The sequence below is a fragment of the Hermetia illucens genome, chromosome 7, assembly GCF_905115235.1.
Source record: "Hermetia illucens chromosome 7, iHerIll2.2.curated.20191125, whole genome shotgun sequence".
NCBI classification, from domain to species: domain Eukaryota; kingdom Metazoa; phylum Arthropoda; class Insecta; order Diptera; family Stratiomyidae; genus Hermetia; species Hermetia illucens.
The window spans coordinates 1,249,821-1,265,732 of record NC_051855.1 but is presented as its reverse complement, the minus strand read 5'-3'; the positions used below and the strand labels follow the sequence as shown (position 1 = coordinate 1,265,732).

Here is a 15,912-nt window from a genome sequence, read left to right as displayed (position 1 = left end):
TCGGACACAGTAGATCTACTATAGTAGTAGTTCTATCTAACTGTGCCGCCGAATTTCCATTCTTCTTTTTCTATCTTTCTCCTTCCGTGGTAACATTTGCGCATTTTCTCTATTCTCCGTCATGTGAGGCAACTCATCTCCCCAGTTGGCTAGCCTGACGGCAGTATGTGGGCAACTGCAATTCTAGCTGTTTGGTGTTTGTCTTTCCAGGAGCTGCGGTCCGTATTATGTCCGCGAGGCTCGCAAGTTCCAAGCAAGCACACTGAATGACATTTCGTTTGCTTCTGAGCGGTTAACTATCAAAATCGAATTTTGAGGAGGTAATTGTTTAGGAAATACTTAACGATTTAATTGAATATTCTCTTTGTTCCCCAGCTGATTTGATCTTCTGGCTTAATGTTTCAAGTCGCAAGGCGAAGGCGATAGAAAACGTAACATGACGATTTCGGCAAACCTTAGGCCGGACATTTCGTGATCGTTGTGAACGCTAAGCGAACCGCAGCTACGTCAACGCTCTCTTACAAATGAAGCCCAAATTGCAATATGGGAAAATATTGGCGCGCGTCCGGTGAAAGAGTTGTCAAATGAAGTTCATTACAGGGACTTGTATGAAAGAATTTACAACAGGTCCGATGCGCAATGCATGTCGCGGAAAATTAAAATTTGGCCATACGAGACTGATGGAAGTTTGTACACACTACACGTCATTCCCAATTTGGTGGCACTTTTCGTTTTAACCAATTAATTAAGTAATTAATTTGAATGAATTCGTTTTGAGTACTGCGAGAGGCAGTATTCGAGTTGCAAGTGCTAATTATTAATGCCACTTTCATTAGTTTCGTCATAAATATTGAATTCAAGTTGCGGGGTCGAAATTTTTCTTCTAACATTATATATTTTTAATCTTCGCACTCGCTCATCTAATAACGCTACATGCTGCGCTAGGTAGCGTACGCAGGGCGGTTAGTCTTTGCTAGAAGTGGATCCCAATAAGCCCACCACACCAGTTTTGCACATTTTATTGTTAATTTGAAGTCCTAAATATTTTTTTTTCATTAATTTAAAACAAAAATGCCTCAAAATCTAAATGCCCACGCAGTATTAGTATTTCTGCAAAGTAGGTGTGATTTCGAGAGCGATAATGTCCTCGCTAAAAGGTTTATCATTAGGTTATGTGACGATGAACTTATTACTGAATAGAGAAGTGGAGAATAGAAGTTCGCTGGGAGACGGTGTAACATAATTATCCAACAAGCTCTGGGCAAAAGGAAACACCTGATGTCGGTTTAAGGTATCTTTAAGGCAAGAATCGATGCAAATGGTTAGTTTTGTTAAAAAAAATAATTTAGCAAAACCTATGAAATGCAATTAGTGCAATATATCAATACTGATGTATAGATTTGCTGACACCGTTTGTTCACGAAAAATATCGAATGCTCAGTAATCTTTCAGGGATTTAAAAAAAAATAGAAAACTCTTTGGTGCACACGAAACATCCCGAAGTCTTTACAGGAGTGAAAATGCAAGTGTGGGCGTTGTGGAAAAATATGAAAGCAAATAAGATCATTACTATCGGAAAAAGGACAAAATGTTGCAAATATATTTGTAAAAATCATTTAGTAACCACGGTGATGTATTTTAAATGTCAAATATAAGTAGTTGTAACAATATTTTAATATTTATTGTTTTGGATAATATTTTGAAGTTACGTTTAGTTTCTCATTTTTGTATATTTCATCATCATCATCAACGGCGCAACAACCGGAATCCGGTCTAAGTCTGCCTCAATAAGGAACTCCGGACACCCGGGCTCTGCGCCAAGGTCTACCAATTCGATATCCCTAAAAGCTATCTGGCGACCTGATCTACGCCATCGCTGCATCTCAGGCAGGGTCTGCCTCGTCTTCTGTTTCTACCATAAATATTACCCTTATAGACATTACGAGTGGGATCATCTTCATCATGATCAAAACGTGTGACGCCACTAGTCCAACATAACATCTTGGTCTCCATTACCGCAAGACGCCCTTCCTTGTCCTTTATAATCGGCCAACACTCAGAACTATAGAGAGCGAGGTGTGGACGACATTGCAGTAAATTTTAGATTTGAGACGTTCGTTGATACGTCGATCACAAAGAACACCAGCTGTGGAACGCCACTTCATCCAGGTTGAGTTAATGCGTGAAACAATTGCCTCATGGGGATCGGTCGTCAAAAATTCAGTTTTCTTTAGATTTAATCTGAGACCGTGTTGCATGAGGCGATCATTCCATTTCTGGACAAGTTGCTCGAGATCATTTTTGCTATTCGATCCTAGGAAAATATTATCTGCATAAAGCAGTGTGTAGGGCGCAGGACGTTCGATATCCCGTATGACCCTGTCCATAACAAGAACAAAGAGGAGTGGTGAAAGGGCGGTGCCTTGATGAACGAAGCGGTTTTGATACACCCGCCATACTTCGAACTTCACTTTTCTGATCGTGGTAGAGCAATTGAATCCAGCGATGAGTTCGTGGGGCACACGGTCAAACGCTTTCTCTAGATCCAGGAATGCAATTTAAAGAGGGCGATGCTTCTCACGGTGTTTCTCGATGAGTAGCCGCGCAGCGTGTATTGCGTCAGTAGTTCCGCATTTTTTGACAAATCCGGCTTGATTCACGGTTATTTCAACGATTTCACGAATACGGTTGCGTTCAAAAATCTTCATGGTATGGGAAAGTAATCGGATCGGACGTAATTTGAACATTCTGCTGGACTACCTTTCTTTTTCCATATTGGAACAGTGGTACTTTCTTGCCAGTCAGATGGTGTTCTTCTTTCCTGAATAATCCGATTAAAGAATTCACTGAACCACAATGTTGGGTCCCAGCTCTTGGCTTTCCAGAACTCAGATGCGATGTCATCAGGTCCTGTGGCTTTCATCGATTTCATTCGTTTCATGCCTCCTCGCCTTCAATTGCGCTGACAGTTAAGCCCTTGAGTGTTTAACGTAGGTGCCTGTGGTGGAGACTTAATCCTACGGTTCTCTTCAGACACGGATTGATTTTGTGACCACAATCAGAGCCCCGCTGAGACAAGCAAGAACGGTACCAGTCTTTACAAAGTGCATGGCTTAGCATTCATACTGGTGGATGCAATAATTACCTGAATCTCTACCGAACTAAGGAGTACGGCACCCGCGTTGAAACGCAACACCACACCGAGGCCCGAAGGTCTTTTCTCGCTTGAGCACAACCACAACCACCATAAAACTCCCACTACGGGGGGCCAACCGCAAACACCCGAGCTGTACTCACATACAACGGGAGTTCACCCGAAATATGGGAGTCCAGGGGCTATCCCGGTTCCCATGGTAACAGTATACCCCTGGTAAGGTTTCGTGGCCAATTTGCCACTTCAGATGAGTCCCCGTGCAGACTCGGGTCTGATCGCCCTAATTAGGCCTTTGGAGCATTCATCTACTGCATCACGGCCGGGAAACCAAAGTGAGTACAGCGTCTCCCGGTACTATCACTATGAAGGTTCTCCTCAGCCACTGGGTTTTGGTTTGGCCCACAGGGTTGCCGCCCCGTCTTTCCCACCGACACCTCTGAGCACCAAGTTGCGCTGACATGAAAGTCCTGGGGGGTTTAACGTGAGTACCTGCCGTGAAGGCTTAATCCCACGGTCCTCTTCGGACACGGATTGATTTTGGGACTACAATCAGAGCCCCGCCATGCAAGCACAGCGGCCCTGGTTTATACTGAGTGCAGGCTCAGCATTCATACCAGTGGATGCGAGGCCTATCTAACACCTCTGCCGCAACTAAGGGGTACGGCGCCCGAGTTGTAAAACGCAACTCGACGCGTGAGCTCCGGGGAGCTCTGCCCGCGATGTAGGCATAACCACAACCACCATGAAACTTCCACTAGGAGGCCAACCGCAAATAACCGGGCCGAGAGCACATCCTCCAGGATTTCTCCTGGAGCATACGCTCTCAGAGGGCCATCCCGGTTCCCATGGTGCCAGATAACCTCCGGTGAGGCTTCGTGGCAGAGCCAGTTCAGATGAGTTCCTTGCAGACTCGGGTCTGATCGCCCTCCTCGAGTACGTGGGGACGGAACTCCCCAACGGGTTAACTGGAATCAGCCCGAGGCGGAGAACCGCAACGGAACCTTTAACCAGCTAACTACCGCTCTGCGTACAACACAACACAAAGGACATCACAAGACAACACTAACAACAAACACACAAAACTGGTGGCTGTCCACCACGGCCACTAGGCCATTCGCCCACCAACTGCAAGCGAAGCAGCGTCGAGGAGCTCCCTCCTTCGTCGGAAGGCAGCACTCGCGAATGCATTAGCACGTTTAAGCGTCCCACTGCTAGCAAGGCACTGGCTAACATCGTAGATACCGTTCAATACGTGAACGCCCATGTCGTCTAGATTGCGGATGTCACTGTACGCTGGACAGACACAGAGAACATGTAACCAGTCCTCCGAGTCAGCCCCACACAAAACACAGCCCTGACTGGAGGCAAGGTTGCGCTTGAAGAGGAACTCATTCAAGCTACCATGCCCAGTCAGGAGGAAGCCCATCTCTAGCCCGAAGTCCACGACGGAACTTCCTCTGGCAGACACATTCCTAACGTACTTATACGTGACCCGACCTTTCCCACATTCGTTCCATCTAAGCTGCCACTTAGATGTTACACTCTCGTTTAACAACTTCTTGACCGCAAGCGGTCCTAACCCCTCCACCTGATTAGCAGCTACTAAATCTGTTTGCAGCAAAGGTACGCCCCTCCTGATCCTGTAGGCCGTGGCACGCCGGACTACCTCCAGATCAAGAGGAGGAACACCCAACAATACCTGCATGGCGTCGGTCGAGACCGTATGACACACAGGAAGACACGCTAACAAAGCCACTCGTTGACAAGCGTAGAGCAGCTGCCTGCCTTCACCGTCAGCGCCAGATCATACAACATAGGGGACCCATACGCAGAACATGCAAGGAAGAGCCCCACATAAATGGATCTAGCAGCTCTCCTGCTTAGACCCCACTCACACCTCATCACTCGCCTCAACATTCCCACCATATTAGTCAAACGCAGCCTGAGCTCGCGCAGGTGCGCGACCAAGGACATGTGTTCCGCGATCGTGACTCCCAAGTAGGTCACTTTCTGCCGGATCTTTAAAGACCCTCCGATCAACTTGACACAAGGCGAACGACGTAGGATGCCTTTAAGCATCATCCCGACGGTCTTCTCCGTTGAGATCGCGACACCGACTTTAATGGACCACGTGTTAACGATGCGCATGTATTCGGCAGCCTTCTGCTCGAGCTCAATGCGACTGCTCCCCTCAACAAGAATGAGGAGATCATCCGCGAAGAAAGCTCACCCAGCAGTTCGTCCATCATCAGATTCCATATAAATGGACCTGCGATAGATCCCTGCGGGCAGCCGCGCTCAACATTCACCCACACACGCTCGTTGACACCTTGGACGAATGCCTTTCTACCGTGGAAGTAGCTCTTCCACAGAGCCAATTCCCGGCAGTCACACTCACGAATTTTGGACAACACAGAGGACCAACTTAGGTAGTCAAATGCGCCTTTGAAATCATCAAATATTCCAAGGACGTATTTGTGAGGACAACGGACAACAAAATTCTTAACATGCATCAAGGCGTCGTCGGTGGACCTACCAGTGCGGAAGCCATACTGCCTGTCAGACGTCAGATGGGATGATTTCACCGCCAGTCGCTGGACCATAATCCTCTCCAGGACCTTGCCAAGGGCCGGGAGAAGAGATATCGCCCTGTACGACCGAGGACTACTCTTATCCTTCTCAGGCGACTTCAGGAGCACAACCACCCTGGCAGTCTTCCAGAATGCAGGGAAATAGCCCTCCCGAAAGCAACACTCTAACAAACACTGGACGTGAGATGGGATGGCCTGCCAGATCGCTTTGCACATCTCGCCTGTCATCCCATCCCAGCCAGGTGACTTCCGAGACCTGAGCCTCGCCATGCTCTCCTCGATCTCACAACTCGCCAGGGGAGGAATTTCTTCCCCTCCCTGAGCGTGACCGTCCGGAGACACCGAAGGCTCGGATCTCGGAAAAAGTTCACCTAGCAGAGCACAAACACTGTCACGCCAAGTCAGCATCGGTTCACCGTTCACCATGATGCCAGCTACGTCGTGACTACGCTTCCCTCTGCAAATCCGGTAGACCCTACCCCAAGGGTCATCAGAGTGCTCACCGACGAATCGCCTCCAGTCGTCTTCTTTCGACTCTCTTAACATCACCTTATAAGACGAGACACCTCGCCTATAGGCGAGCCTAAGCTGGTCAACATCAACAACAGAAACATCACTTAGACAACGCGCCCTTTGGAATCTCTTCCTCAGGCGACGGACCTCCCTTCGTTTATTACGAAGAGCATTCGTCCACCACGTGACCTGCTTCCGAGCCCTCCGTTCGGGCTTCGTCAGCATGTCATCATTGACACTACACATCCATTCATTCAACAATGCAACCTTCTCATCCACAGACAAAAGGACAAACTCAGAGAGGGGTGAGCGGCCGGCTAACTCCTCCATCCGAGCGATATACTCACCCCAGTTACACCCACGCGTATTCCAACGCGCCGGCATAAGGGGGGGATCAACACTTACGTTCGCATCCCTATTGACCAGCACGACCTCAATAGGAGTGTGATCACTAACATTGCATCCATCCAACAATCTCCAAGACTGGACAAACGCCTTTGCTGCAAAGTTTACACAAGTAAAATCTATATCACTGACACCCCTGGAGCTTTCAAATGTAGAAACACTTGACGGGACATTCAGACAAAACAAATCGTGCTTAAGGAACACTTCGGACAATACTTCCCCCCTACGTATAGCACGGTGGCAAGATGTGCGCAAGGCAATCTTGCTGTGCCACATAGGGGAGACCGCATTCGCGTATATTCCCAGGATGAATGGCGTTCCACGAATACGTGGAACCACCTCAGTACGCTCAGGTACGCTATATATAGCTCCAGGTCGTCTGTAGGCGGACAGTACATACTCAAACAGTACCACCGTCCTAAAGGCCCCGTGATTGAGACACATACGCCCCACTCATTAGTGAGACTCTCAACACAGACGCAATCTAGACGCGTATCATTAACGACAACGGCCGCCTTGGCCGACCCCCTAGCAGTGAACACCCGCATGTCGCCAGGTAAGCCTCTGACGCAGTCATTGACTACCCAGGGTTCCTGCAACATAGCCACGCTAATGCTATTCTCGCGCATATGCTGGCCGAGATCATACATCACGGCAGCCGCTCTGGCGCAGTTCAGCTGCAGCAGTTTGAGCGACATGGCGCTCAGTGACGCGCGTTGGCTCTAGCCACCCGTGCAGCGTATATGGGGCGCGTCATCGACCGGAGCATATGCCCGGCCGGAAGTCCCCGGAACGCACAGTTCCTACAGTGCACGTCATTACTGCACGAGGAAGCCATATGGCCGCTCTGCGAGCAACGAGCGCACACATGGTCTTTCGCCTTGCAGTCGGCGACCCTATGGTCGAACCCAAGGCAACGGAAACACGCTGGCAGCATATCGTGCGACCTCGCCCGATAGCTGAACCACTTCACATAGACCCGCTCAGCAGCGGTCAACCTATCAATGACAGCTGGAGTACCCTCCAGCACGACATTACTGACTGCCTCCGGACCCGCGCGAATCGGACGGCTGACAATCTTCACCTCCTTGCGGAATCGCTCCGCAGACATCTCCTCCACGAGATGATTCTCGTGGATCTGCTGCATGAGCTCGTCGGCGCTAATGCAGCAGTGCACATCATACACTATTACCCGAGGCCCCAGTTTCTGGGTCACAGCTACCTCCAGGCCGTGCTCCGAGAACTTGGGGTTCTCAACAACCTTCTTCCTCTCTTTTTCGGAGGGCACCCTAAGGGCCACCCCCCCAGATTTCAACGGGTTCACAGCGTGAACGCGCACTCCTAACGCAGGAGCCACCTCCCGCATAACCACCTGGGCTACCTCCTTAGGGGGCCGACAAATGTCGTAAACAACTCACAAACCACTGGGTATCACAATAATACAATCGAGTCACCGTAACTAAATTCGCAATTTCGATTTCCGCAGATTTCGAAACACGTCTTCACGCAACGAGAGCTTGTCGACGAGTGAGTTGCGCTGACAGATGGAACTGGTCCAAATGTCGGCAATGATTGTGGAAGTGGAGGATGAGCAAATTCTTCAGTTGAAATCTGCTCGAAGTATTCTCGCCACCTATCCGTTCCTGCGTCATAAACGCAACAGAAGTGTTCGATATCCTAACGAGCGTACGGCTTTTGGCAAGTCGATACAGCTCTCTCTCGGCATTCCGAGTGTTCAGTTTATCGTAAAGATTTTTGAAATGGTTCACTCGGGTGACAGCGACCGCTTTCTTTGCTTCCCGGTTGGCATTCTTATAAATTTGTCAATTAGCAGGCGTTTTATCGTCGAGAAATTAGTGGTAGAGGCGTTTCTTTTCACGGACCTTCATTTCAACATCATCATTCCAAAGCCAAGTATATCGGTTGATGTACCGCTTACCTGGCTTGGTGACCCCGAAGGTTGCAGAGGCCGTTTTGTGGATCGTGGCTTTCATTTGGTTCCATGATTCGTCCACATCCGTAATGGTCGGCAATGGTATGAGTGAGATCGTTTCTTCTTTCTTCTCACCAAATCGCCACCATTTAATGCGTCGCGGGCCAATGCGTTCCTCACGCTGCTTTATCGGTGGCTTAATTCACAGGACGGCAATCAACGGCTGAGGTTGAGGTGCGATGGTCTTATAGGGAACGAATTTGCAATCAGTGACAGTGGTAAAATGTTGGCGTCTTATGAGAATATAGTCGATCTGAGTTTTACTGTTCCTGCTATAAAATGTAGGAAGATGAGACAATCATTTGATGAACCATGTATTCATAAGTACAAGGCCACCCTCATTGCGCGCTCCGAACTCCTTTCCTCCATGGCACCTGTCACCGTCTGGCTTTTCACCTACATGACCATTAAGGTTGCCAGCAATAATAATATAATCGTCAGCAGGCACGTGACAAGTCTTTTCATCGAGAAGTTGCCAGAAGGCGTCTTTCTCGGCATCAGGTCGACCAGTCTGTGGTGCGTACGCGGTGAAGAAGTGAATAGTGCGATCAGCTGATATAATTGTGAGCTTCATTAGCTGATCATCAAATCGTTCGACTTGTTTAATGGCATCACGGAAACCCGCGTTCGCGTTTGATGTCGCAGTTTTTGGCACCAGACCATCGGGTTTCTTACAGAGCACAGATATCAATGCGCCTTTTCCGAAGGGCTCTTGCGAGTTCCTCCACCTTCCAGTTAGGGTACCAACATTTAGCATGCAGACACGTATTTGTTTTGTTTGTTTTGTTCGGACTAACTTGCTTACGTCCTGACGCGTCCATGCGACCGGGAGCCGTGCTGCCGCGTCAACTCAGGTGGGCACCCTAGCATATCTGCGAGGCTTGTGGCTCAATCCGATCATCATGTTTGTAACGACATTGTATGCATTTTGTTGGTCGGCCTGTCGCGGGACCTGTCGCCAAGAGAGATCAGGTAGGATTTGGCATAGTGGAATAACTCCAACTATACTCTATTTATCTCTCTCCCTAATCTGAGCATTTTATTTTTGTTTTACTGAATATAGTACAAAGTACGTTGCCTCAAACCCTCCTCCTTTACCTGGGCTTGGGACCAGCATACTATGTTAATAGCATGGCGAAGTTGATATACATACATATGTCTACCTTAAGTAGTTAATAATAGTTGGATTGCGTGCAAACTTTGAAAAATTATATCTTATATTATCGCCTATGCTGATGCCTACTTCTAGGATGAACGTAAGGGGGGAATTTCCGGTAAATTTATAAAACATGTTAATATATTATTACTAACTTTATTTGTGATTTTCTGAAAACGAGACTTGTTTTACTTTTTGGAGCTCACTAGTCGAGCCCTACCTCTCCTGTGTTTCACGCAATGTCAGAAGCAATATCAGTTAGGAAAAGCGCTAATCGAGTCCTTTCATTTGATATCCCACATGGCCATATTTTGTGAATAAAATATACACGACTCTTTCGCATGTGTGCGGAACCCCCCTTCAAACTCAACACAAAATAGCGCCACCTGCTGCATGCAAAGGGACTCTCAGATCACATATTATCACCAAATTTTGTGAACATCGTTTCAACCGTTTTCCAGTAAATTGGGTGTGACAGAAATACAAAAGGACAGACAGATGGATAGACAGACATTGAATCGATTTTAATAAGGTTTTGTTTCACTCAAGTCGGAACACCGGAAGCTCGACGCTTCGGGTTTGAAAGCTTTCTGTGCAGGCTTTTCTATACATACATAGTTGAAAATTCAAAATAGTGCAAATTGATCTTGGTGTACAAATAACTAAAAGGTAAAAATAAGATATTCACATGCCTCCCACTGTTCAAATGAGCCCACTTTATATGAGGATGGCGTCGTACACATCTTTGAGTACAATCAATTCATATAAAATGGAAAAACTTTACGCTCTAGAACATTGTTTATAGTAATTGAATTTTGTGTTGTTTCACATAAGACCTTAATGAAAAATTGAAAAAGTAACAAGTCGGGAAACCGGAAGCTGGACGCTTCAGGTACGAAAGGTTTTGTGTATTTCTTAGTACGTAGCACGTAATATATCCATATATCATGTGAGAGTATCCACTTTCGGGTGATATTGACATTCATAGTCTTCAATTTACAAAGAAGCAACAAATTTGAGGTATTATAACTTTGTTAGTAATAGTGCGGTTTCCACCAAACTTGGTAAGATCATGCTCTATATTATGGCCTATATCACAGCACTGCATCATGGTACTAGGATGAACTTAAGGTGGGTTTCTAACCAATTACAAAAAATTGTAGTAATATACTATTATTAACTTTATTTAAACAGATATCGGCATCGAAGGTATTTCGGAGCCCAGTCACCATATAGTGGCAGCCTCCTGATTTTTTTCAGATCTTTTGGTTTGATAGTTTCTGAGAATGGCCCCCTTAAAGAAGTGATCACTTTCAACCCCCCGCGCTCCCCAACCTTCCAACGAATGTCAAAACTAAGATCGGCTTTCAAAAGTACTAATCGAGACCTTTAATTTGATACTCCACATGACTATATTTGATGAAAAAAAAATTTACAATCCCCTTTTGCATGTGTGGGAACCCCCCCTTAAATTCGACGTAGAAGGATGTAATTCACTATATGCGTGAGCGTTCACAGTTCCCACCTTTCTACTAAATTTGGTGTCAATCGCTATAACCGTCTCCGAGAAAAATGCGTGTGATGGACAGACAGACAAACAGACAGACAGACAGTAAACCGATTTTAATAAGGTTTTGTTTTACACAAAACCTTAAAAAAGGGCAAACATCTCTTATGACGGAATTCTCATCTTACGAAATCCACCATCCAACATCCACTATCCACGAAACTAATCCTCAGTGGTTTGAGTATTTGATGATCTTATTAGGATTAACTCGTAATTAGTAACTAATACATTTACCAAAACTGTTTCCAGCTGAAAGCGTTTTAAAAAAATTTGGTACATCACTCTCTTGCGCAATTTGTTTGACAGTGTAGGGACCCTGTAAGTTCATTCTAGGAGTCTAACAACACATTGGATACACCCTCGTGATGAGAAGTAATAATTTTTTGACGAATTTTTATTTTCTTTGGGAAATAAGAGTAAATAAATCTGCAAAATACCATTTTCCGTTTTAAATTAACTACTGCTGACTTTCCTTGGCATTGCAGCTGATGCTGTATGTTGAGGAGCAATTTTTGGGCTACGTCGAATCAATTTGAATAAATTTCTCGACGAGCGTATTATATTTGCCCGGTTTATATTTTTTTTACGGTAATGCGATCGATAATGTTCCAACAGGTTATTAAATCGAGTTTGCAGCAGCAGTGCTTCCTTGGATTGAGTTTGTTGAGTACAAATCTGCTCTCGAACAGTTTTTTCAACCTGATAGCAAAGTGTTGGCTCGTGGGAGTCCACTTGATATAGAAGATGCTAAAATGTAGAATGTAATGAAGACTTCAAGGTAAAACAAGTAAAGTAAGTAAAAAAAGTAGACTTACTATAAGATGCTTCTGGATTCGTTCTAATTTGTCTATTGTACTTTGATCTGCTGGATGAGATATGTCCATCGGTTTCGTATCCAACTCTAATTTATGAACCATGACCGGCACAATTCCTTCAAGGGCCACGTTCAAAGAGCTAAAATGAACAATTGATCGTTATTGAGACAGCAATGATAGCAGTTCATGCATACTAACTCCTTTCTTTCATTACGTTCGAAACTCTCTATAAGTTCTTCAGTGGCTCCTTTCAGAAAGTGCGACCGATCATTTATAAGTTGTATGTCCTTATAAAAACCTTTCCGAGTCAAACCCTTTACATTGGACTTTATCTGCAAAATATCAGAATATACATAATATCTTATTAAATGACTAAGCATGGTTTAAAATGGATTGATAAATCTGACAAGCTTAGACCTGGTAAATGGTCTACACCCAATTCTTACAAATGCATCATGCACTATTCCCGTATAATGACTCGACAATGCAATTTTCGTTAAGTCCTGGTTATAGTTGGCAATTTTTCGTCTAATTGTCTGGTAGCTCTGCAAAAGAAAAAAAAAGCAATCACGAAAATTCCATTGCTATCAATATATTATTGAATATTATTGAATGAAGCGAATAGATGTTTATTTTAAGGGGGTCTTCTACCGTCGTGGTTTCAAAAAATTTATTTTTCTGGATATTTTAAAAAAGATGATGTTAACAATACGAAAAGATTTCGCGAAAAAGGGTATTTCGGAAGGAGAAAATGACCCCCTGCGGCCTTTTCGAGCGATTAGTGTCATTCGGAGACTTGGGTTCTTAGCAAGAAGAATTGCGAACTCTTGGCCGCGTTCGAGAGCAAAATGCCCCTACATGAGGATGGACGATTCCGTAGCCTACATAACAATGAAATCTATGAGCGATACCATGACCGTCCGGTTGTGGATAAAATCCGACTCAATAGGTTACGGTGGGCGGGTCACTTAATCCGTATGGATGAAGGTGCTCCAGCCCGGAAAGTCGATAAGGGCAATATCTATGGTAGAAAAAGAAGACGAGGCAGACCCTGCATAAGATGGAGCGATGGCGTAGGCCAGGACGCCAGGCAGCTTTTAGGGATATCGAATTAGTGGACCTCGGCGCAAAACTGGAATGTCTGAAGTTTCTTATTAAGGCAGGCCTAGACGGGATACCGGTTGTTGCGCCGTTGATGATGATGAGTGGCATTCGACCGCTCCGCTCATCAAGTGACATCAGGCCGAGACTTAAGGGACTTTCACAAATTTTCAGGATGACAGAATTCCCGTCGATCCCATATTGTACAATTGATGAAGTCTACATAAGAGGATCAGTCTTCTGCTAATTTATTAGAAAGGTGCTTGGGGTCACACACTCATAACAGCAACGAACCCCTCAAAAGCTGGTATTTAGATTTTGGCTCCAAAACATTTGCAATCAGGAAAATGGGTAGTCAAAGGGCAGTATAGGTCCCATGGCGAAACGTGCATTGGTACCCACGATGGAGGATAAAACCTAGGAAATTCCTGCTGAACCGACTACCAAACCCTATCTCCACCGCCACGTGGTGACCGCTGGGAGCTTTTTCTTAACGAAAAGCTGCAGACGGAGAAGGATGAAGGCGAGTCTCCCGCGCCTAAAACGGGGCAAATTGTACCGATTGGTACTTCAGGTTGGGGGTTGCGTAGGGCTGACAACCCTGCACGGAAAACAACCTGTTACGAAGCCACAACAGGAGAATCGGACTGGACGGATTACACAACCACGAACCCGGCAACGATAAAGGAATAACGATTTGCGCATTTTCTCATGGAACGTACGCTTCCTGTACAGAGATGAAGCAGTTGAACGGTTGGCCGATACCCTGTCCCAATATAGGGCTGATATAACAGCGTTACAGGAGATGCATTGAACAGGGTCCGGTTTCCTGGAGAAGAGCCACTACACCATATATTATAGTGGCCATCCAGTAAACCATGTGGAGAGCGAGAGAGATACCTTCTATGAGGCAGTAGGACGAACCCTTGCAAGCCTGTGTCAGATATGATATCAAAATCATACTTGGGGATTTTAACAGCCAAGTAGGGAAGGAGCCCGTATTCAGGCGATACGCTGGCTCCCATAGCTTACACCAAAATACAGATGATAACGGACTGTGGATTATTCAATTAGCAGTGTCATACGAAATGGTTGCTGGAAGTACCTGGTTTGTGCGGAAAGCGGTCCACAAACATACGTGGGCCTCTCCAGACGGGACCACTTTCAACCAAATTGACCACGTGTTGATAGAACGCCGCCACCTCCTAGCCTTGATGAATGTCAGAACATATAGGAGGACCAATATAGACTCGGATCACTATCTCGTTGGCATGGTGCTCCGAGCTCGAATAACAACACCACCCAGAATCCCTTCTGATAATCAGGTGATAGTTAATACTGAAGCCATCCACAACACAGCCCTCCGCAACACCTATAAGAGGGAAATGGATGCCGCAATAACCGCAGTCAACAGAGGACCTGGGGTCGAAGCATAAACCAATGGTCTTCACAACTACCTGAAGGTTGATACGGCCACAAACATTCTTCGCCCCAGCCGCAGAAAGAGTCGGAACGGCTGATTTGACGTTGAATGTAAGCTAGCAACGGAACGGAAGAATGATGCATACCAAGTAATGTTGCATTCTCAAAGAACGCGGGTACGCATAGAGATTTATCACGAACTCCGTCGAGCGACTTCACAGACGAAAAAAGAAAGCCTGGGAGAACCACCAAGTCTGTGAACTACAAAAGTACATGGAGCAACCGCACCAGGCGCGGAAATTTTACCAACAAATTAGCAGGATGAAGCCTTATGCACCTCAATGCTCATTCTGTCGAACCAAAGAGGGAAATCTGAATTCCAACAGAATGGGCATATTAGAGCGATGGGTTGAGTACTTTGATGAACTACTGAACAACCAGAACATCGGCGAGTTGAAGGTCTCGCCAACTGAAGACGACGGACAAATACTGTCACCAGGGAAACATTCCGTGCAATTCATCGGCTAAAAAATCATAAGTCGCCAGGAGCCGATGGAATTACAGCCGAATTGGTTAAATATGGAGGCGACCAACTGGTCGCCACCAAGCGGTTCATCAACTTGTGCTCAAGGTATGGGACAGTGAATCAATGCCTGATGATTGGCAACGAGTTATTATCTGCCTCATACATAGAAAGGGGAATATCACGGAATGCGGCAATTATAGAGGTATCACATTGCTGAGTACCATCTATAAGATATTCTCCGCTATCTTCCTAGGCCGGATAGCCCCATACGCCCAGAATATCACTGGCCCATAGCAAAGAGGTTACACTCCAGGCAAGTCAGTAACAGATCAGATTTTCTCTCTGCGGCAAGCGATGGGAAAACTGTTGGAATATGGACACCAGTTGCACCATCTATTCATCGACTTTAAAGCCGCCTATGATTGGATAGCCAGGGTGAAATTGTACACGGCTATGAGAGAATTCGGTGTCCCGACGAAATTAATAAGACTGACTACGCTGACCCTGACCAAATAAAAGCAGTAGGATTACTCTCAAGCCCATTCGACATCAGCAACGGTCTACGACAAGGGGATGCCCTATCATGCGTCCTCTTTAACCTGGCCCTTGAGAAAGTGATCCGTGATGCTGAGGTAAATGCAAGAGGTATGATCCTCTTTAAGTCCACCC

At 46.0% G+C, this 15,912-nt stretch overlaps 1 protein-coding gene and 1 long non-coding RNA gene across 4 annotated transcripts in view; one reads left to right on the top strand and one right to left on the bottom strand.

Moving 5' to 3' along the window:
* Window positions 1-23: 23 nt before the first annotated feature.
* On the top strand, window positions 24-1,670 carry LOC119660825. The gene is made up of 2 exons (XR_005250491.1): window positions 24-320; window positions 376-1,670. It is a non-coding gene; the product is annotated as an uncharacterized LOC119660825 (long non-coding RNA).
* Window positions 1,671-11,750: 10,080 nt separating this feature from the next.
* The window catches only part of LOC119660818, a 43,852-nt gene continuing 39,690 nt past the window's right edge, over window positions 11,751-15,912 (bottom strand). For 2 of the 3 annotated variants that reach the window (XM_038069671.1, XM_038069672.1), the window contains 4 exons: window positions 12,641-12,739; window positions 12,393-12,526; window positions 12,195-12,333; window positions 11,751-12,126 (listed from right to left, as the gene is read on the bottom strand). In XM_038069671.1, the coding sequence (XP_037925599.1) occupies window positions 11,833-12,126; window positions 12,195-12,333; window positions 12,393-12,526; window positions 12,641-12,739 (666 nt within the window). In that variant the 3' untranslated portion in view covers window positions 11,751-11,832. The remainder of the gene's footprint in view (window positions 12,127-12,194; window positions 12,334-12,392; window positions 12,527-12,640; window positions 12,740-15,912) is intronic. The other variant, XM_038069670.1, reaches the window with a different exon arrangement.